The sequence below is a fragment of the Seriola aureovittata genome, chromosome 21 (assembly GCF_021018895.1).
Source record: "Seriola aureovittata isolate HTS-2021-v1 ecotype China chromosome 21, ASM2101889v1, whole genome shotgun sequence".
Lineage (NCBI taxonomy): Eukaryota > Metazoa > Chordata > Actinopteri > Carangiformes > Carangidae > Seriola > Seriola aureovittata.
Window position 1 is genome coordinate 5,563,815 of NC_079384.1, and position 22,683 is coordinate 5,586,497.

The window sequence follows — 22,683 nt, forward strand, 5'->3', positions numbered from 1 at the left end:
TTCTTGCCAAGAGTAGGAAGAACAGGTCGATAGAACTGCCTGTCTGTCCAATATAAGGCTACAGCCAGCTGACAGTAATCTTAGATCAGCATAAAGCTAACTCAGCTCTGTCTGAAGGTAATAAGATCCGGATTAAAAAAAGAAAAGATTTAACATGTTAATTAGTGAACTTCATTTGTGCTGGAGTACAGATTTTCTTAACTTTGGACACACCCAGGCTAGCTGGATAAACCTGTTTCCAGTCTAAGCTAAGCTAACCATCTACTGGCTATAGCTTCAAAATGACCATACAGACATGAGAGTGGTATCGACCTTCTCATCCACTCAGCAAGAAAGTGAATTAAATGTATTTCCCAAAATGTCAAACCATTCCTTTGACCATGAGGGCACATTTTGCCGTTAATTTTTTCAACATGGCTCCATTCTGAACATTGTTAACAGCGTTGTAAAATGTGGCAAGCCTTCTTGTTGTTGTTTTATGTACCTTGTGCTGGCATACTGGTTTAATCAGCTGGTAGTTAATGTCAGAGACAGAGAGATGTTTTTTTAAAAAGCATAATACTGACATTTAGGTGATGCTAGGCAGGTTTTTTTAACACATCAAAGCCAGGCAAACCATTTCCCCTTTCTTTATGATGAGCTTAGCTAGCCCACTGCTGGTCCTCATATTTAGTAGATACACAGGAGTGATATCAGTCTTCTTACATAAGTCCTACTTATGCTGTTTGTGAGTTTAACACTTGATTTTAAAACATGGTAAAGGTTAAAGATTAAAGTAACAATCCACAGCATTTTCACATTCCCCTGAAATCAGTCAATAGTGAATAATTGCATTTTGTTTATTAATCATCCAGTATCTGGTAGGTCTCTTCTGGGGAATAAACTCATCTGTCCAACATATGTATTTTGAATTCCTTGCAGCAGCAATATTGGTTTGTTTGGAATAAAAAGAGGATGAACTGAGAGTTTCTCAGAAACAGAAAATGAGTGCAAAACACATGTTTTAGAATAAAGGTTTTACTCAGAATTTTCAGCAGAATTTCAAATACAAAAGTCTCAGAGTAAACATCTCAACAATAGTTTGTCATCTTATAAATTACGCTTTTAGAAATATACAGTTGCATGTAAGTACCATTTGTGGAGGTGAATGTGAGTTAAATGTAGTGGACAACAATCACAGACATGCGTGTGGTCTGTAAAGAACATTTTATACAAGCATTGTATTGGCAACATAAATAACAGCAAAATTACAGCACATTGTGGACTGTTTATATGTCTGGTATCTTTTTGCACCTGTCCCAGGTATCCTCCTCTGTTTAACTATGTGTTTATCTTTTTTTTTTTTTTTTTTTATAATAAAATTTAAAGAGTCCAGAAAAGGAGCTTGCAATAAAGGAAAGAAAAAATCCATTAACTGCATACACTGTGTAAAGGTGAACTGAACAATGCTGTTGAGGTTTAAGTGATTCTGAATTATTAATTTATGTCTCAACAACACACATTTATATTTGTTTTGATTGTACCATTGTGCAGAATTCAAACCCCTTTGCTTATTTCCTGTGTCCCCCTCAACGCACCAACATGTCATTTGGTTTATCGTAGCTCTGCCCGGCTGTCATGGCTTCTTACTTTTTTGCCACTTAGTTTAATTTCAGACACATCTCTTTGCAGCACAGGTTTCTTTCTGGGGTTATTTTAAATATAGACGTTGTGCTATTAAGTGTTTTGGACAGCAATGAGAGCATAGCATACTTCTGGCACTTGTGGCGCCAAGTGCTAGAAGTTCCAGTTTTTAAGCAAATAAGCAGTATGCTTTAATCTGGTTTTCACCCGTCACACTGAGCCACAACCAGTGCTTCTCATTGGCTTTTGTTTTGATTGAGGCTCTCACAACCTCTGCTAGCCTGGCTGTTGTAAACCTAGGGGAAGGCAGGAGTATGTGTTGGCAGATCCTGCATTCATAGCTTAGGAAATGGAAATGAAGGAAATACATATTTTATACAGTAAAAGCTTTGGTAACACACAATGTCTTCAAGATATCCCTGTCTGGTCTTGGAAGTTGGCTACTAAAAGTTTTTAGGAGCTTTGATAAGTAGCCATTCAGTCCCAGCCAAAATTGTGGCCGGTCATTTGGTAGAACTTGAGATTGAAGGGTCTGTAGAAGTCTCTGAGCCTAAGCAAGACCTCGGAGGGGATCTGGGGATGGGGCCTGCCCTTTGACTTCCCCAGGCAGCGTGGCCTGCTGCTCCCCTCTGGCTTCTTTAAGCAAGGGAAACCTTTGGTCTGGTTGAAGTAGAAGTGCTTGTCTGTCACCACACGTTTGAGTCCTAGAAAGTCCTGGACCCGGCCCATCTCGCCGGCTGGGTCCGTTACAAGGCGTTCGCCGCTCACGAAAAGGAAGCGCGAGAGTGGGAAGAAGCGCAGCCAGTTCTCCAGGTGCTTGGCGTAGATGCCGATGCGTACGGCGCTCCAAGACGTGTCGATGAGTCCTGTGGTGGCATTGCGGAAGGCCAGGTTCTGGAAGGACGGGAGCCCGGGAGATTTGGACAGAGTCTGGGTGTAATCAGAAACAGCCCGGGTCACGGGGTCACGCACCACCACGATGAGCTTGGTGAGGCGGCTCATGGAGAAGACGCGACGAGGGGCTTCTTTGGTGATGAAGTAACTCGGGGTCTTCTCCATGGTGATCTGACCCTCCAGTGTACGAGGCATCAGGTTCCTGGATGAAAGAGAAAAAGACAGAAAGAGAGAGGGAGAGACGGCTATTAATAAAACTGTACTCTAAACATTCCAGGAGGTTATACTTGAGAAAATGCCAACATGTGCTCTATGTTACAAAAATAACATCTATATATTAGATAAAAATGAATACATTCCCTCGATATTCTCATAATTCTCAGTACATTCCTTTGATGATGCTTCTTTTGCCTTGGAGGCTTTTTGATTTTGGTTTGTAATTAGTGGGCTAAATCTGTGATTAGAGGGAGATAAACATGACATTAGCTGCTGGCATTGATGGAGTGACCATGTCAGTGCAGGCCGGGAGGGAGTCTGTGAGTGGCTACTGTAGGAAAACCGCAAGGCTATATTAACCTCAGAAAAGTAATTTCCTCTCGTCCGCTGCCTCCTCCTAAACTGGCTCATAACTGCCTGGACCCTCCCTCTCCTCTTGTTCCTCACTGTGCTCCTCCGAGCTGGGAGAGTGTCCCGCAGGACTGAAATAATAGCCACATTACTGTCACACTGCTGGTATTTGTAGTCTTACAGCAAGGGTGGGAAAAGTTGCTGCTGTTATATTTTTTACTTTAATTCCTTGTTTTCCCCCGTGTGTGTGTACTACAAACTTATCTTTGTCAAATAATATAAACGGTGTCGGGCAACTTACTTGAAAAATGTAATCTCATTAAAACAACCAGCTGTGTTGTAGGCTATATGTGTTCTGCCTAGTGTCAGCTGGTTTCAGCCCTTTATCTGTTTGCTACTCTCATTCTCTCTGTGCTCACAAACACAGTATTTTAATAAAGCCCAATTCCTAATACAGCTGTTCCCATCTATATTTTTCTGTGTCTGTTGTCACACAACGGAACAAGTATGAATAAGTGACCGAAACGCAGACCCTTTAACACTACGTTAACCAGCAGTCGCTATCGAGCCGTTTTCCAAGCTGCTGCTCTGCACGGCCGTCTGACAAAATCATCAAACATGTATAAAAATAATGGCAGTGCTGTGATATTGGCTTTATTAATATTAACTTAAAAATAATCACTCGGAGAGAAAGTTAGAAGCTCAGTCCCGTCAGATGCTGTGTGATGCTGTGTGATATATCTTCATAGAGATGTGGGAAGTGGGAAAGCCCGACCTTGTGACTTTCTTATACGGAAGGTAGCAAAAGTTTGTCCGAAAAGTTGTTGATAGGTGTGTTTAAAAAAAAAAAAAAACAAAACAAAAACTTGCTAAAGTTAATACTACACACACTAAACACTACACATCTTTATGTTTCTCTTAAAGTCCACTTAGTGTCATCAAGAAGCTGAAAAAACAGCAGTTAGTAGCAGCTACCTACTTAACAACAGAAAAGAGCAGATTAAGACTGTTAAAGAATAACTCTGGTTTGTTACAACTATTTTTGTAGTTTGGCCATCATTTTTATTGGTAATAAAAACATTGCACTCCCAAAGTTTATAGTCCTTTTTCACAGCAGACACTTTGACTTGTCATAGCAGGAAAAGCACAGGTGTTACTAATAACATTAACGATGGCTCTGTGTTATTCAAGTGTCCCAGCAAAGCCACGAGAGTGTGACAGCGAGCCAACATGTACAATGGAACTGAAACTGTTCATACAATTTGGCCATCATTAACTTTTATTAAATGCACCTGTGCTTTTCATACTCTAACATGTCAGAATGTCTCCTGCGAAAAAGGCCTTTTGCTGACATCTGGAAAAGCAGGAACATTGCTAAAAAGAAGTCCGTCTGGATAAGAGACATGAACACTCAGTCACCTTTAGCCAAACTTATTTGAAAGAAAAAATGTTTTGAACTTTGAATGAAGTAGTTTAGATAATCTGTCAAGATTTACAGCTTGTTTACAACCTGTCTGATCTTTTGACCACTCTGTTTCTTTTTTGTTTTTTTTCATGTCTGACTTTGTTGTAGCAATGTCATCCTGTTCCCTTAGCAATTACATTTGTAAGTACAGTGGTATCATAATTGATAGAATTAATGTCCAAAATATCTGGCTTCAGTAGTCTTATTAGGAATTCCCACAGAAACAACAGGCAGGAGTCCGATAACATGGCATGCCATGTGTTCTCGTTCAATCCTGTTATTGCCTTTGGCCCTCTGATTGTTATTATCATCAGTGGTAGAGGTATTCTAGGCACACTTTGGCTTTTAGACAAGTGGGCTGCCCTTTTCCTCTTGATCTTCACCCCTACTTAGATGACTCAGAGGCTGAGAAGACGTAGTAGTACCTCAGAAAGTTCAACAAACCCTAACTGAAGCCTGTGTTTGACTGAGAGTCTGTATAACGTGCCAGAGCAGATTGTATATAAAACAAGGGAAATGGGAGGGAAAGGAAAACCTATTTGTCTCGTGTCGTTTATTTCATTCAAATGCTACTGTAACGCTAAAATGGAATCTAATAACCTCCGCTGTGAAAAATATCCTGCCAATTTTCCTCTCTTAAAAAAAAAAAAAAAAAAAAAAAAAAAAAAAAAAAGCACAACCAAAAAATACAGCCCGTTGCTTTGAGTTTAAAGAGAAGCTTCAAATTTCAGTTTGCGTTATAGAAATCTAAGCAGTGAGGAATGCCAGTGTTGCAACTGTGAAAGATCCCTCAGCTAATTTCCATGCCTTCCCCCTCCCTCCTCAGCAGGCATGTGGTGATGGTTGGGTCGGAGTCTTCGTGGTTGGTCTGTAAGTGAAGGGCTTATGGGGCTCTGAGCTCTGGTGTGTGGTGATGGAGCCGACTCCATTCCTCTCTTTCTCTGATCCAACACACACACTCAGCTCCAAGTCCGGCATGTCCCCTGGCATGAAGTTACGAGGGTAACACCAAATACACAACTTATGGTATTCATAAGAAACCTCTAAGTTGTATTACAGGGCTGGGGCAAAACAAAACTGAGAAAATACAGCAGATACCAAAGGGTGAAAAGTTTCGAAAAACAATTCTGTTTCTGTGGCTCGTCTCTACATCGGGATGTGTTACAATGAGCATTTTAGGCCAAAGTGTAAGCTACAACCTATTGCCCCTGAAGCCAAGTTTCTGAGCCTGTCACCACATGATGTAAGTGGTAATATAGTTTTTATGAATCTGGGTCCCAGAAAAAAGAAGTGAAATTTCTCATTTGGATCCAAGGAAAGTTTAACAACTCTGAGAGGAAATTCCCCCCTTGGATACTGTTACTCCCATGTGTCATCAATCTGTGATTTTGTGGTAATTGCATGTTGTTTTGGTGCATCTACTTCTCAGCCTGCCTCTTCTACCTTTGTTTCCTATTTCCCAGAATGACTTTCAACAACCCCTGAGAGATCATGTCTGACAAAATCAAGTGAATATTAGTATAGAAAAAAGGAGACTGGGGTTCTTTCGTCACCATATTTTTGGCTGCAATGCACTTGGGTCTCTTAATATTATTGTCTGGGGAGTCTGTGTCTCTTATGATAAATTTCTCCCTGTATGATTCTTTAACGTTAGTGGCTCTAGAAATAATCTCTCTGCTCTAAAGGGACTTAAAAACTGACAGTTACTGTTGATGTTTTAGATCATGAAACAATTTTCTCCTATCAAAAAATGGGTGTTGTCTCCCTGGAAAAACCTACATAAGCTTCTACATTTTTTCTTTTTAACCAAAAAGCCTAACAGAAAAACACACTACCAAACAAAAACATGCAAGATATTTTAGTGTTTTTTTTTTTTTTTGTGGGTGCAGGCATTGACATCCACTGCCCACAACCAAATCTGATAGCAAAACCAACTGAGGTGCCAGTGTGTTTGCATTGTTTGGTGTTTTGTCAGTGTGTCTATAGCACTAAATGGATGTTTAATTTCATCCAATCAGTCTAGTGGAAGCCACGGTGTTCCATGCGAGGCTGAGTGGTGCTGCCACTGACATCATGTTTACATTTTGAACCACAGGCCTGTAATCACGGAGCAGCCTGACTACAAAAGGAAAGCCCAGGAGGAGGCCACACGGTGGTGGGTGCAGGGGAGGGGGGAGATGAGGGTGTGGGGGGTTGCGACAGAGAGGGGGATAGGAGAAGAAGAAGGAGAAGAGCAAGGAGAAGAGGGGGAAACAATACAATGAAAGAGGGAATGCGAGGTAAGAGCACAGATGGAGAGAAGAAAAACAGCAGCAACCCAAGAAGGCACGAAATCCTCTCATTAACCTGGAGCTGCTATTCAGAAGCATCTAATCTCGTTTTCTCTCATAAAGATGAAAACGCAGTGTTTGTTCTTTTTTTTATCTGATGTCAGTCGGTTTGTGTGTGATGCCGCCAACTGCCGGCCTCTGTATGGTTTCCAAAAGAGAGTTTAGGGAAACCTAGTGACCTGATGTTTGTTTTCATCACACCTTTACTGTTAGCATCTGGAGCAGGAATGCAACCGGGTCTGAAACTACGCAGATGTGTGTTTATCTGTGTCCAGGCACTCTAACACACTTTTAGCTGAGGTCAGTGTGGGTGGGCTGAGCTTTATTAGCATCTGTTTAAAGGACCGCAGGCTAATAGCTTACTGTTTATGACTAGAATATGAGGACTCCTGAGTGACCTCTGTATAGTGACCTACGTCAGGCTCTCAACATTAAACCAACAGGAGAGGAGCAGGAGCTACTTTATGTCGATGTAGTAGACAAACATTATTTAAATAACATTTTCCATGCCTGGCCTACAATCCAAGTAGAGGTAACTATAGCCTATATTTGGTCAATGTTGAGTTAATAGCAGACGCTTGTGACATTTTTACTAAATAAAAAATGAATGTGGCATACAAATGAACAATTTCCATAAAACACTATGTAGAATTTGCAGTAACTACAAAATGGAGCTAAAAACCAAGCCAAACCCGCACGCTGCACTCTGGCTTACCTTCTGCAACAGAGACACAGCTATATCAAGTTTAAGCTAGCTAGTGGTGAGATAGCTGCAGTTAGCCTCAGCAAAAGGTAGGCTGTATTAAGTTTCTTTGCCTATGACCAACCTACTGAAAATATAAACTTTGATTAACTTGAACCTTAGGATTTCTATTTGCTCCAATCCAATCACAAATAACAATTAAAGTTAACTAGTCCTGCTAACGAGTAACTAGCCTAGCTCAGGAGAGTAGCTGTAATTGTTATCTCACCTCCTGATGCTAAATGAATTCACACTATTTGATGTGGTTAAAGGGGCATTTCACTGATTTCCCACTCACAGATCAGTTTACCTGTCGTGGAGAGTAGGCACTATAGCCTCGTGTTGCTCTGGCTGAGCTTTCTAAAGTCTGAAATAATGACCTTGCTGATGTTGATAATCTCAGCTTGGGTTTTGACGCTACAATTCTTTAACAGAAAGCTCGTGTTAAAAAACTGAGGTGATGGTGTAAGTGGCATGGGTGTTTACCATGTTGATGAAGTTGTCCAGGAAATTTAGTTTTATTAAGTTATGGAAAATGGAGGTTTAAGTGTTTCTGGAGTTTGACTTATAGGGAATAAAAGTTAAGGATTTCTTGTCCTCAGCTGCATAGTCTTTGATCTTACTTTTTAAAAATCCTGTCTCTAGCAAGTCTCCCAACTTATGTGACAGTGCAATAATACATTGCTTAAGTACCCCTTTCATCTACCTTTAAACCCCATGTATTAAATTGTAGATTGAATTGTCACATCAATTTAAATAGAAATATAAGCAATGGTAGATTAATCACTATGAACGATTTAGCATAAATGATCTGAAAATAGCTTGTTGTCTTCAACAAAGTAGTTAAAAGAAGGAAAAAATGTAAAGAACAGGTTAGATTGTAGATGTATACTACAGTGTGTATGGATGGTCTACGCCAATTATTTCTGGGGTAAAATGATCTAAAGGGCATAAAACATTTATTCCTCCCTGACTTAGAACAGATTGATGCCTGAATGAAGGAGCTCACCCACTAAAGTGCTTCTCAAATGTGAGTGTGTGTATATTTCCAAATAAAAAGGACACCTGCAGGTACTGTAAACACAGCGGCTATTATCGCCTTTCCAGAGGGAAGCACACACATCAGCCATTTCCATTTCTGTTTGAACACCACCCATCTTACTCTTCTGCTTTCTGCTACGACAAACACACACTCACAGGCGCAGCTCAGCGCACACACACACACACGTTCACACAGCAAACCATCTGAACATGCCGTCCACAGGATGGATCCACATCTGGGAGCAGTTTGTGTGTGTGTGTGTGTGTCTGTGTGTGTGTGTGTGTGTGTGTGTGTGTGTGTGTGTGTGTGTGTGTGTGTGTGTGTGTAACGTGGAGATGAGGGAGGTGTTTCAGGGTTAGGAAGTTTCCCTCTGGTCCCGGGGTTCGGAGCTCTGAAAGCTGTGAGCCATAGCGGCTCTGCTGGCCCAGACTCCCGGACCCTCTAAATCCCCACCAGCCTGCACCGCACGGAAACGCACTCTTCCACCCCGAAGGTCAGCGGCAGATGGTTGTGATTCAGAGGGCGAGACCACCGGGGATAACGGGGGATCATGTAATGCAACATGTCATCATGTGCAGCTTTCTTTCGCGTACATGCAATGTTTCTTCCTCTTTTCCTTCCTCGATCCCTCCGTTTCCCTCACCTCCTCTCTTGTCTCCATTCGTCTCCATCTCTCTCACAACTTCAAAGCCTCCACTAGGCCTTTACTGTATCCTTCAAAGTGAGATTGTTATGAATATATTTGACATGTGTGAAGGAATTTTAAACCACTCTGACATCCTTGACCACTACAGAGGGACATAAGAAGACACATACAGTCTGCCTGTGTGTGTTCAAAGATCTGTAAAAGCTGCTGTGTGGAGGTGGAGGCTTGTTATTACTGATGGCAAATACAGGGCTGAGCAGCTTCTGTGGGCTGATTACAAGTCAGCGGGGACTGTAAGCAACTCAATAAAAGGGGAGGTAAAGTAGTGCTTCTCTTTGTGTCTGTTGGAGGTGAGCCATTGCATTAGTTGGATGATGTTTCTGGCCAGTAACCTTTTGTTAAATGTATCAATTTCTATGTAAAAATACAGAAAACCTCTGTCTTAGATGTTTTCTTATTTTCTCAGTTATTGAAATTCAAGTTGCCAAGCTGCCAAAAAGAGATTTTAAGGCTAAAGTAAGCAATGATAAGTATCTGGTTTTTGAGTTTGTGTTGCTAAATGAGGTTTCACAGGTTTTTCCCTGTAAAGAAGAAGAAAAATCTGGTGGAGACCATCTATGCTTTTAAGTTTCAGGAATAAAAAAATCACTGAACATTGGTACACGTTACTATCCATTAGCCCTTTATGCAATATTTGTATTACATAAACCCATACTGCCCGCGCTTCATGTTACTGCATCTCGCTTCAGCATGTGTGTGGCGGACTATTACACACTCCGAAGGTTACCGTCTGGCAGACGCGCCCGGGTGGTGCGGAGTATTTTTACCGAGGAGGTTTGCATCACTGGGGTAGGTCGGTAGGAAAGAGCTGAAGAATGTGTCTAGTTGAGGGGAAAAATAGAGGCGTAACAGTTAATAGAGACATCACAGGGCCCTGAGAGCGATGAGTGAGTGAGAAGTAGTCAGTCAGAGTTTCCTCTGAGAAACCAGGGCAGCCCTAATGACAGAGGAAGATCTCAAAGCTACTGACTGTTTGAACCGTTAGCATTAGCGTGCAACCTTTGATGACTGATGTAACACAGTAATATACCTTAAAGCAGTAGCTTGACATTTTGGGGGAATATGCTTATTCACTTTCTTGCTCAGGAAAAAAAAAAAAAAAAAAAAAAAAATCAAACCATCACCGAAGATGTCACTAAAATCCAAACGAATAACAGGAAAGTAGAATCTCCGAAACGACAACAGGAAGAAAAAACGCAGAGGAAATGACGAACAGGAAGATGTAGTCATTATGTCTTTCCGATAGCGTAACAACCTGTAATGACAGAATAAAGCAAAGCCTGATGTGTGTTTCTGAATGTATGAGTCTGTGTCCATATGTGTAAGTGTAAGGAAATGTGTGCGCACGTGTGTGTGTGTGTGTTTGTGTGTGTTTGTGTGTGTGCTGCCACAGATTGCTCCCACCCCTCTTGACTTATCGAATGGGAAAATCTCCAGTGGAGTTCCTGCCGGGCCCTCAGTGGCCTACTTGTGTGGCTTTATCTCCGAGCTGCCAGGGGCCGCGGGGGGGGGGCGGGGGCCCCACCCTACCTTCATCCGATCCCCTGAACACAAGCTGGACACATAGATGGGGTGGAGAGACGGGCAGATTACAGAAGGATGGTTCAGTGATGTCATGATGTCTCCACCACAGTTACATAACTGGGCTGTTAGTAAAATGGTGTGATGAGCTGGGAATATGTGTGGACTCGGTTTAGTTCAGTTTGACTGGTAATTTAAATGTAATATTGGTCGGAATGAGCTAAATAGAACTGAAACGACTTGTTGATTACTCTATTAGTAGATTGACAGAAAAATCAATTAGAATTAGAATTAGTTGGTCAAATATTTTGTTAATCAGATAATCATTTAAGTTATTTAATTAAATGAACTGGTCCCAGTTTCTCAAATGTCATTATTTGCTATAGTTTTCTTAATTTTCTTTGTTTTTATACTAAACATCTTTGGTACTTGGAGTTTTGGTTGGACAGAACGATTTGAAAATGTCAGCTTGGGTTATGGGAGTCTGTTATGGACATTTTTTGGACTAAATGATTCATCCATTATTTGATTAAATAAAAATGAAAGTTATTATTAGCTTCCACCCTAGAGCACATATCAATGTGTATTTAAAAAAAAAAAAAAAAAAAAAAGAATTGGTAATTTTGAATATATTAAAAATGTATTGGAATATATGGAAAGTCTTCATATATACTAATAAGATAATTCTTTTCTTCTCCATATATTTACATACAGTGGATATGATAAATTAAAAAAAGAAGATATGATAACTTGCTTTGTTATATATAAATAAGTGAAAGGTGTATATATTTTTAAATATGTTGCATTTTAATTTTTTACAATACATTAAAAACACAGTATATCCATGCATGTAAAAAATCTAAATATTATGGTATGTTGTTCTATTGTGTGTTGTGTACATTGTGGTATGAAACACACTTTTCATGATCCCCAGACTAAACTAAACAGCTGTTTCTTATCTTTTAACCTGCAGTGCAAATGGATTTAGCCTGGCCTTTAGTCCAGTTAAAGATTAAACAGGAGACAACATGTACATACTGTAATGTTTACCCTCTTCTCTGACTCTGCACAGACGACAGAGAAAACAACCACATTTTCACTAATTAAACAGCTTACAGAGTACACACACATGTGGGACACACGCACACACACACACACACCTCAGAAACACTGTAATCGACTCAATATGGACTTTTGCTCATCTGGCAACTCCCCAGGTCCCGTCCAATAAGAACACTCGATACTGTCCGATCCTGAAAACCCACTTCCGAGCAGCTCGGGCCTACCACTCCTTGTGGTTTCTGTAGCTCATTGTTAGCTGTGTCTTAAGCTGAAAAACGGAAATCACTGCTGGCAGAGGCTCGGCTTTTACAACTGGAAACAGTCCATTCAGCGGTCCGCTATTAGTGCCATCTATCAGGCTCGGCAGAGTGGACTCAGCGGGCCTTGGCTACGTTTACACACACATCAATATATACAGGGCACAGCAGAGTTTGGATGGACATGAAGCGGGAGCTGCTGTGTTAGTTTCCAGATGTCCTCCCATCGCCCTGTCTTGTTTGATGTTTTGCTTGTCCTCGAATTCAGCTCCAGCTCTCTGTGCCAGAGTTTCAGGGATAATTAATCTCATTTCCTCTCGAAACCAGCACAGACATCAGCGACAATTAACCAATTCTTCTAAGTTGGTTAAGTTAAACTGATGGGAGTTTTGTAGGGAGGTTTTATAAGCTGACAAAGAAAGGCGTGTTTCTCTTAGGGATTCTCAGGGTGGCTGCAGGTTCTCACGATACCCCGCCACCCCCTCCCACCTTAACCCAGTCAGGCAGTCAGACATTAACCAGACATGGACACCAGTAAGAGGTCTATGGTGTCACACACACACACACACACACACACGGTCAATAATTACCTACCTCTCCAGACAGGCCAGTGACGGTAAACTGGGTGTGGGTTTGAGTAACTCTTCTATCGGACGAAACCAAACAGCTGCAACTGTAAATGTTGTTGCCGTAAAGTCATAAGTGAGTTGATGCTGTTTTCAAATTCTTTCTTCGATGTAGAACAGTGAAAACTGCAGCATTAAAAACTGATTAAAACCCCTGAGCTCCCCGACAGGATCATCTTGAATTTGTAATTCAGAGATGAAACAAGAAATTGATTATTTGATAAATTGATCCCTAGAAAATATTGTTACATTTTACTTTCAACTATTTTGGTAAACGATTCATCTTTTGTTTTTCTTGGCAAAAATGCCGAACAGGATTTTCTGGTCACCATTTTGAGCTTTAGGAAATTGCATCAAGCATTTGTTTTCAGGCACTTTAAAGACCAAACAGTTCATCTAATAATCACCAAAATAATCTGCAGATTGTCCTCATAGGCATCCATTTTATTAGCCTTCAATTTTATTAATTACTATCACACATTTTTCGGTGATGATGTCAAAAGAAATAAATATCTTAATTAGATTTTTGAATCTTAAATTAAGATTACAATAACATCAGATGCTTATATTATGCTGTTACACACAGTGTACACATACCCAGTGGTGCAAGAAATATTCAGATCCTTGATTGATGTGAAAATATTACCAGAAAAAAATAGTGCTCATTATGTAGGATTGTCCTTTGTGTTATATTATTAGATATATACACTCATTTGCAAGTGGTTTAGGTAAACGTACTTAGTTATACTGAGGGGTGGGGTGTTTCTGTTATTTAGCCCACCCTCACTGATGGACAAAATAACAGAAACACCTGTTCAATGCAATACACTTCAACTGCACCGCAGACTGACCTCACAGCTGAATCATCACGTCTCTAAAACTGAACATTACAACCTTGATGAAAGCAGCATTTAATACTGCAGGACTGTTGTGTCAGACTGGAGCTAGTTGGACCTAATGAACTGGTAGCTGAGGGCGTGTTGGACATAGACTGTAAATAAAGATGGACGTAGCCTCTGTGATGTCATCCATAGGTTTCTGAAGAGCAGCTTTGAAGCTCAGAGTGAGCTGCGGGGCCTGACTTCACTTAACTCCCCGCTAATGGAGCCGAGATTTTCGGTGCGTGTCGCTTTCCGACCTGTCACTTAAAGTGGCCACACCCTCAATTATGCATAAGTACTAACAGGTGAATTATGTGAGAATTCACCCCTGTACAGTTTTCATAATCTATAGAGACCAAAACCGGTTTTTGTACTAGGCTGTAAACACGTTTATTTCTGAGCGTTTTAACATGAGGGTCTATGGGGATTGACTCGCTTTTGGAGCCAGCCTCAAGTGGCCATTAGAGGAACTGCAGTTTTTGGCTCTCCCTGAACGTTGACACTCGGTATTGAATTATTACATTATTAATACTGATGCATTAAGAAGCAGTTTAATGTTGCATCTTGTCGAGGTGGAGCCACTAGTCCATCTTAAAACAATACTCACATACCCATATGTGCCAAGAACAGTTCTGACCATGAGAAGATCCCTTCCTAATGTGATTTTAATGGGCAGCAAAATCCTTTTCTTCAGGAGTAAGACAGTTTTCCTCACGCATGCAGGGCTTGACCTTATTTTCAATTTCCCATCTTCGCTCATTTACTGTTTGCTGACTAATCTAAAACCAAAAGGCCGATGACACAAAGCAAAGAGAGTAGAAAAAAGCAAGAGGTTGAGAGGAATTAAAAACATGTGAAGTGGAGAAGAGAAGGTGGAGGAGAAGTAGCATGAGGACGATTATGTTGTGGTGCATTAAACGTGGCGGCTCGTCAGTCATCCTGATCTCACAGATCCCTCGCAGCCTCACTATCCTCTCTGTCTGTTTGACAAGGACGGCGGGTTTTGATTAGTTTGTGGTTGGAGAGAAGTAACAGCATGTTATGATTCTTTTACTTCATAGTTTAGAATTTAAAAATCGGTCACAGTGATGACGCAAACTCTCTCTTTCTCTACCCTGTACATGTGATTCAAGTGCAGTGAGGTTTGTAGTTTCTCCGGTGATCCTCACATCGTGCATCTCTCCCCAGTCATCTGATTCCATTATTTCTGACTGGATGAGACACGGCATGCTGGGAAGGGAAAGGTCAACCAAAGACAAGCTGTCAAAATATAAATGACTGAGTTGAGTCAGACCTGTTTTTTCACTGACTGAAAATCCATATCTATCCCACAGCAATTTATCAAGTCATGTTTAATTATATCCTAAAAGTTTTCCGAGACTAATTTACATATTGTGTTAATGCTGACACAAATGCCCTCACATGTAAATAACGGTGCGTGTCATGTTATGTTTATTAGTTCTGACAGACGTGCAGGATAGTGTTGCTCATGTTCGTGTATATAACAGAGTAGTTTTTCCTTCCTGTACTTCTGCAGCCTCAAATACTCGCAAATCATTGGAGCCTGTCTTTTCGCACAAAGCCTTCTTTCTTCCAGCAAGATCTATACATTTCCTATTTTTCCAAATTCTTCCCTGAAAGCCTCTCTTTGCCCCCAAAACCCCCGTGTCAGTCCCTTTGCAACATGCAGCTCCCAAGAATTTGAGCAGAGAGGAATTCATCCCCTGTGATTGGTAGAAAAAAGTCTAACAGGAAATAAAACCTGGACATTCCTGTCTAGGTAGTGCATCCAGCACTCAGCTGAATTATACAACATGCTTCTTCAGAGAGAAGAGGCTATGAGAAAAAGAAATGAGTCGATAAGAAAAAAGATTTAGAGACAGAGAGAAGAAATATTGACTCTTAAGGAGAGAAAAAGAGAAAGAGGCTCTAACAAGGGCGAGAACTCATCCAGTGGCTTTACAGTACAGAGTTTGAGTGACCTGAACAAGCCAATAAATCCACTCCAGCAACACTCTGACTGTGGGGTATAAATGTCAGCAGTGGAAGGGAGTAACAGCTCCTTGTCAACAAGATTGAATATTCAGAAGTTAATTCATTTCTGCTGCAACAGCGTGATAAAAGCCGACAGAGAGCGAGAGAGAGATCAATAGAAAGAACCTATTTTAGGTGATCGATATCGGGAAATGACATTTATATCTGCGGGTTATTTATAGTGTCAAGAAAAAGGCTGAGAGATGCTGAGAACAGTGGGACGGGGTGGACCTCAGGTAGAGCTGAAGCAGTGTGAATGAATCCGAGCTCTCACACACACACACACACACACACACTCACACACATGCTCACACTCACTCAGTCGAACACCATGGCTGTCTAAACCCTCATTCTCCACCACGAAACCACAGAATCGTTTCCAGTAGATGGCAAAGCCAAGGCTTTTCCACATATAAGCATTTTTTTCTCAAACAATTTGCCAAATGCTTCCTTTAAGGATGTCCTTGTGTTTTACTTGGTTACCAGCTGAAGACAGAGGCCAAGACTCTCTCTGCGAGCTCAAAGACACAGACAGCACTTTGAAATGAAGAGCTCTGTCAGAGAAGAAATGTTTAAGTGATACTTTCCAGTCCAGTTTCAGATGATTTCGTTGGCTTCACATGCTACGGTTCTGTTTCAAATTGATGTATGTGAATCACCGGGTACTTAACATGTAATTACACTAAATGAATAATATTTTTATAACATCATATGATATGTGGAAGTATGGAATAGGCAGGAGAGCAGAAAAGAAAGTAAGAAAGAAAGAAAGAAAGGAAAGGCACAGGGAAGTCAACATAGGGACAAATCAGTGCTGAGGTATGTCGATCAATATTTTAACACGTTATTACAGTAAATTCATATTTTGATTTTCATGTAAATGTGATGTGAGGTGTCGGAGCCAAAGGAAAGCAAAGGAAATGAAATGAAGAGAACAGAACACCTGACCTACCCCCACAGCCCCGTCAGATGACCTTAAGTAACTCCTCATTGACACAATCCACCGTGTCCAAACACGTTCGTTTGAACTGCTTTTAAACCGGATGCTATTTTAACACTAGCGATTATACAAATCTGGATATTGTTAGCCGACAATACTGTCCTCTTGAAATTGATGTTAGAGGAGTGGCAGAAGTTAAAAGTCTAAGTATTTGTCCATTACTTTTAGATATTTCAATTATTTATTTAGGTTAACATTCATTTCATCTGTTATCTTTTTCGTCTATTTATCCATTAGGCTAACATAACTTTTAGTTATTTATATAGTCTATTTATCCATTATGTTTAGCTAACAGTTTCAATCATTTATCCATTAGGCTAACATTACTTTTAGCTATCTGTTTAGGATGTTTATCAATTAAGTTTAGCTAATAAGTTCAATTAATCCATTACGCTAACATTACTTTTAGCTAACAGTTTCAACAATTTATCCATTGGGCTAATGTTTTTTTCCCTGCGTTTGAGCCATTAATCCATTAGTTTTAGTTATCAATGTGTAACACACAACGTCAAACACATTAAATCAAATCATAATTTCTGTTTTTTCAAATTACTCAAGCTACTCCACGATCTGCTCATGTACCCCTGGCAACTAAAGAACTACCCCCTGGAGTACACTGTAGTAATGCATGGATGGTGTTGCTTGGACTAGAGGTTACTCATATTTCAAACATTTACATCTGTCTCATATATATATATATATATATATATATATATATATATATATATAATAAAGAATAAGTCCCAATAATTCTCATTGCTTGTCTGTAAGCCAGTGAACTACACAGCCCCTGGGTGCAATAAGCTTCCCCTATAGCACTAAAGGTGTAGGAAGACGGTGAGGGGGTGTCTGGGTAGAAGTGTTGACTAATGCTTCATAAGGCCTTGTTTAACTGTGACTGGGAGCCTAATCCCTCTCACCCCGTCTGCATGTCCCTGAGCCGTCCATGTTAATGCCTGTCCTATCATTACACCAGTCCAATTCACATGGTGTTGACACGAGCTGTCAGCGGATTAGGACAGAGCAAAAACACACGTTTCATTATGGCTTCAAAAGAGAAAAGAGGAGGAAGAGAAAAAAAAAAAAGAGGTGAATGCGTCATGTCTGTTTAAAAAGAACAAGGTAAGGACAGTTTCCTGTCAACAGAAAGCAGTAAAAGGAACGTGTAAAGGTCGCTTCTCACCTTTAATCTTTTCTATGTTCTTGTGCTTCATGACTCTTCAGCTACAGATCTTAGAGCTTGTTGCTTTAGCTGAAAATGCATTTCTTCAAAAATCTGGGTTTTTCCCCTCACACTCATCAGATCATTTTAACCAGCAGAACAAAAAAGTCTTCAAAGCTGACACTGAAATTTTGTTTTGATTGCCCAACAATGCACATTTAAAATTTGACAATAGATAATTAAACTGAACATCTAAGAAAAAAAGATAAAAGTTTTTTTTTTTTTTTATCACCAAAGATCATTTGTTATCCAGTTTAAAGTATCAGTTTGATCATATACCTTCGCGAAGATGAGAAAGTTTTCTTACACCAAAATTGTGCGACATTGCGCAACGGAAGCCATTCATTCATTTCACTATGCTGATTTTCCACCAGGTTGTGCAGCCAAAGTTTAACTAAACGGACCTTTGACCCCAAATACACTGACCCACATGCGTCCAAGTGGATTCTGGCATTAAGAGGATTCACAATAATTTTACTGCAGGGAAGATAGTAGAGGAGTCAACTTTGTGCGTCTCTGAATTCACTGAGTTCTGTAACTGTAGTGTCCAAACCCACCAGGACGTGAGGAAAAAGATCTGAAGCGTGACGGAAAATAATAGAGAGGACGGGTATATCGGGTTAGAAAATTAATTCTGAGGTAGATTATGTTCTGATGTAGTCCATAGAATACATTGCAGGGTTATTTCCTGCTGTTTGTTTTGTTTTCACGCTCCTTGCTTATCTCACAGTGAATATATACCTGCGGTGACAACACTGACATTTCCAGCTGACCTCAGTTAACCTGTTGAAACCCCCTATGTTCCCCTGATTATCTCTTTGTTGTAAAGACATTTCCCCTAAATTCCAACAGGTTACACAGATCTGAAACAGCTCGCCTAGTAGAGCTGAAATAATGACTTGATTAATTTTCAACATGAGATTATTCAAAAATTCTTTTGATAATCAATAGATTGTTTCAGTCACTTTTCAAACAAAAACGCTGAATATTCTGTGATTGAAGCTTCTCAGATGTGTGGATTTGCTGCTTTTCATCATCTTATAAACTGAACATCTTTGGATTTTAGACTGTTGGATAAAATCAGATATTGATTATTGAATAAATATTCTTTAAAAAATAATTGATGATAAAATACACTGTATGCAACCCTATCCCTTATTGTTAACAGAGTGGGACGACTGCAGTTCATTTTGCATCTGTCAAAACCGACATAAAACAGCCGGTTTACAACCTTTTCAACTACTTGAGTAAACTTAGCTCGCTGCGAGTCATTTCAGAGGTTTCAGTTAAACCACTTCAACAAACTGCTGTCCGCAGGAAACTTCACTGATCACGTATGCATCAAACATTTTGATGCATCTTGCATGCGGCAGGGAAACCCCAGCCTCTTCCACTTTTTGGGAAACATGCTAAGTAATAAGAAAGCAAAACAGTACTTGTACACACGCACGTACACACACGCTTTGATCTCTGTTGTCACTTAGTGCTGTTCCACCTGAGCCTCACAGTGAACCGATCATTACCCCGTGGTATTGATCTCTGCCTGTGTCTCTCTGTCTACTTCTCTCACCACACATTTTTCTGTCACCTCTCTCCTCTCCACATCTCTTTATCAAACTGTCATTTACTCATCGGACCCCCCCCCCCCCCACCACCACCACCACCACCACCACCACCTCATTCTTCCTCTGTAATGCTTCTCCGCTGTCCCTCCCCTCTGTCTCTTTTTCTCTCATCTCAGATATGAGCGGAAATATGACGCCTCCTCTGACCACAGGTTTTTTTTAAAAAACTTGTATCTATTCCATTTATTCATTTAAAATACGCACATCCGGACGTGTGTCTCTCTAGACGCTGCTATCCTGAACAACAATTTAATTTATCTGGGCTTCACTGGGAAAAAAACTCATACACAGGCTATTTGTTTAGGCTGATCCTCTTGCAATCACATGTCCACCGGACTGAAGGGTCATCCGCATCAGCACCATCCACAACAACCCATCCTCCCTCCCTCTGTGATCAGGGCTGGCAGTGACCAAGGCCCCCAGGGGACCAACATGGACACTTGGTATCAGCTCAATAAACAGCAATTTATTGGCAGGGGACTGAATCCACTGCCATCCTTGGAAGCTATCAGCAGAGCGCCGTATTGGTGCTGAGAGAGATTAATGAAGGGAGAGGAGAGGAGAGGGGCCACAGCAGCACGAGACGATATGTGATGCTGCACAGAAACATATTTCTGGTGGACGATAAGCTGTTTTTGTAACATCATATTCAGTCGCTAATATTTCTTTCTTTTTTTAAAATTTGTAATAAGGAAACTAGAAAATATATATTAACAAAAGATTGTGTACATTTAGCTCTTGCCACATAAAGTGATTATTTGGTCCCAGACTGTTAAAAAAATTTAAAAAAGTAAGAAAAAAGACTTGATACACATGTATGATGTGGCAGCTAAAACTGCCACGGAAACGAGTATGTGATGTGCATTATATATGTGCCTAATTAAACTACCTGGCTTCCTCTCCCCCCACCTCATCAAACTAGTAAGACAAGTTGGACCAAATAGGCTTCATATGCAGCTGTTGCAGATAAAGAGAGTTTTGCATGTTTTTCATGAGCGAGCAAATTTAAAAGGAAGTCTAAAAAGAAATCTAGAGCAGAATCTAGGGCCTTGTGGTACAGGGGCCCCACTCAAGTTGTCATTTTGACCTGATTTTACTAGCCTCGTCTAATGCAACGTATATATAGAAATATAACACGTTTTTTTAATTAATTAATATTAAATCAGTGGCTCCATGTATGCAACAAATTAAGCAGCTTGATAAACATGAATAAAGAGCCTGTGCACATTTTCATACAGAACCTAAAGAGAGAGGAAGTCTCGCTCTCAGACTTCAACTTGAATTTGTTTCAGGTGACAGTGGAAAGTGACAGTAAACCGCTAAAACTTTCCCGATCAGGCGCCCATGACTTCTGACCTGAACCTTGACCCTTACACTTCATTACTGTTCCAGTCAGAGCAGATTTTAAATTATGAATTCATTTATCATCAAGTAAAAAAAAAAAAAAAAAATTGCTTACCTGTACCATTCCAGTCCCTTATCGTAGAAGCGGTCAAAGAAGTGCGGCTCTGCGCCCACGGCCCTCACGTCCGGATGGATGCGCAGGAACTCCAGCAGCGCCCGCGTGCCACCTTTCTTCACCCCGATGATGATGGCTTGAGGAAACTTTTTGCTGCCGAAATTATTGGCTATAGATATATTATTGGACGGAGCATCGCTGTTCGAGAAGTCCGACAGTTGTTCCCGTACAAGCGAGACCGGGGACGCGTTATACGCGCCGAGCTGCTCCGGTGACGCTTCCTGTCCATCATTTAAGATAATTTTATTTTGAAGATTAGTCTGTTGGTCATACACAGGCCTGGGCAGGGAGTCACAGTATCCGTTGAGGCAGTAAAAGAGGTATGTGAAGAGAATGATCATGGTAAAGAAGACGGACAGCTTGGACTGCACCTTCAGGTGTCCAAAGTTGAACGCAGCTCTCCATTTACTACATCCCATGAGTCGCAATCCTGATCACGAGGACACAACGCAGGAAACATGGCATATCAAAGGAACTCATACTACTGTCTTTCAGAAAGTCACTCAAACTGGGAGCGCTTTAAAAAAAATCATCGCGTTCGTGCCACAGCAGCAAGTGGCACAAAACTTGCCCACCGCGCGTTAAAACGCTCCACATGTTGCTCAGCTCATCTCACTCCCCCCTCCCTCTGTCTTCCTCTGGATGTGACAACTTGCAGTTTTTCTTCGACGACTTGAGCAAAGTTGCAACTGAGAGGCGGCTGTGAGTTTACGTCCCGCTGCGCTCCGTGCCTTCTGTGCGCTCCCGTGGCTCCTTGGCAGCGGCTCTATAGGAAACCCTCAACACCCCTTTCCGTCTGACTGCCAAATCCACGCCCTGTTTATCAAACACACGCCCCTTCCATCCTCAGCCCGCGCGACACTGAAATAACAGAGAAAATAATTAACAGGCGCAACGCACCCTCTCTCCAAGCTGACAGAGAGGCAGAAACTCTCATCTCGCATTATTTTGGAAGCAATTTTGAAGGAATACAGTCGTTAGTTTAATTGTATGTAATGCATTGGAAGAGAAGAAAAACGTTTGGACCATGATTAAGAGGGGATATTAGTTTCTGATTGCAGACTGAGGATGCAATTCCCTCCATTTCCCCTTCAAATCACCACATCCACTGTATAACTTACTTCATATTTGGAAACCTTATTATTGGCCGGAGCTCCAGGTTGACTCTTGGTCAGACTGTGTGGCTTGTGAATGGCAGGTTATAGTGGCCACCTGCTGTCTGCTAGCCCTCCTGACCCCACAGCCCCATGGAGCCATGCCATGACACACATTTAACCTTTACACTCCTGCCCAATGGAGACTGACAGGTGTCATCAGCTTTCTCTATTTCCTTACTCCCTGTGTGTGCGTGTGTGTGTGTGTGTGTGTGTGTGTGTGCATGTGTGTGACCATTGTAAACTTACGGTAAACATGCAGTGATCCGGACCACCATCAGTTTCTCTTCTCATCCACACCCACTTTTGTAATAAAGATAAATATTAGAAAAATAGTCGACTTATTATTTCAAACATTCATGACAGATTACTTATAAACATTTTTAGACATTTATATTTAACACATTGTCAGA

The 22,683-nt window shown here is 40.9% G+C and overlaps 1 protein-coding gene across 1 annotated transcript; it reads right to left on the reverse strand.

Moving 5' to 3' along the window:
* Nucleotides 1–1,327: 1,327 nt before the first annotated feature.
* Nucleotides 1,328–21,977, reverse strand: si:dkey-121b10.7 (heparan sulfate glucosamine 3-O-sulfotransferase 6). Its single transcript, XM_056366202.1, has 2 exons — nt 21,057–21,977; nt 1,328–2,719 (listed from the first exon to the last, which is right to left on the reverse strand). The coding sequence occupies exons 1-2, from the start codon at nt 21,533–21,535 to the stop codon at nt 2,101–2,103; spliced, it is 1,098 nt and encodes a 365-aa protein (XP_056222177.1). The 5' UTR covers nt 21,536–21,977; the 3' UTR covers nt 1,328–2,100.
* Between the last annotated feature and the right edge of the window lie 706 nt (nt 21,978–22,683).

Coding starts and splice junctions, on each gene's coding strand:
- si:dkey-121b10.7 (XM_056366202.1), bottom strand. CDS start 21,535: ATGGGATGTAGTAAATGGAGAGCTGCGTTCAACTTTGGACACCTGAAG. Junction 2,720..21,056: donor AAGGGACTGGAATGGTACAG/GTAAGCAATTTT, acceptor TCTTTCATCCAG/GAACCTGATGCCTCGTACAC.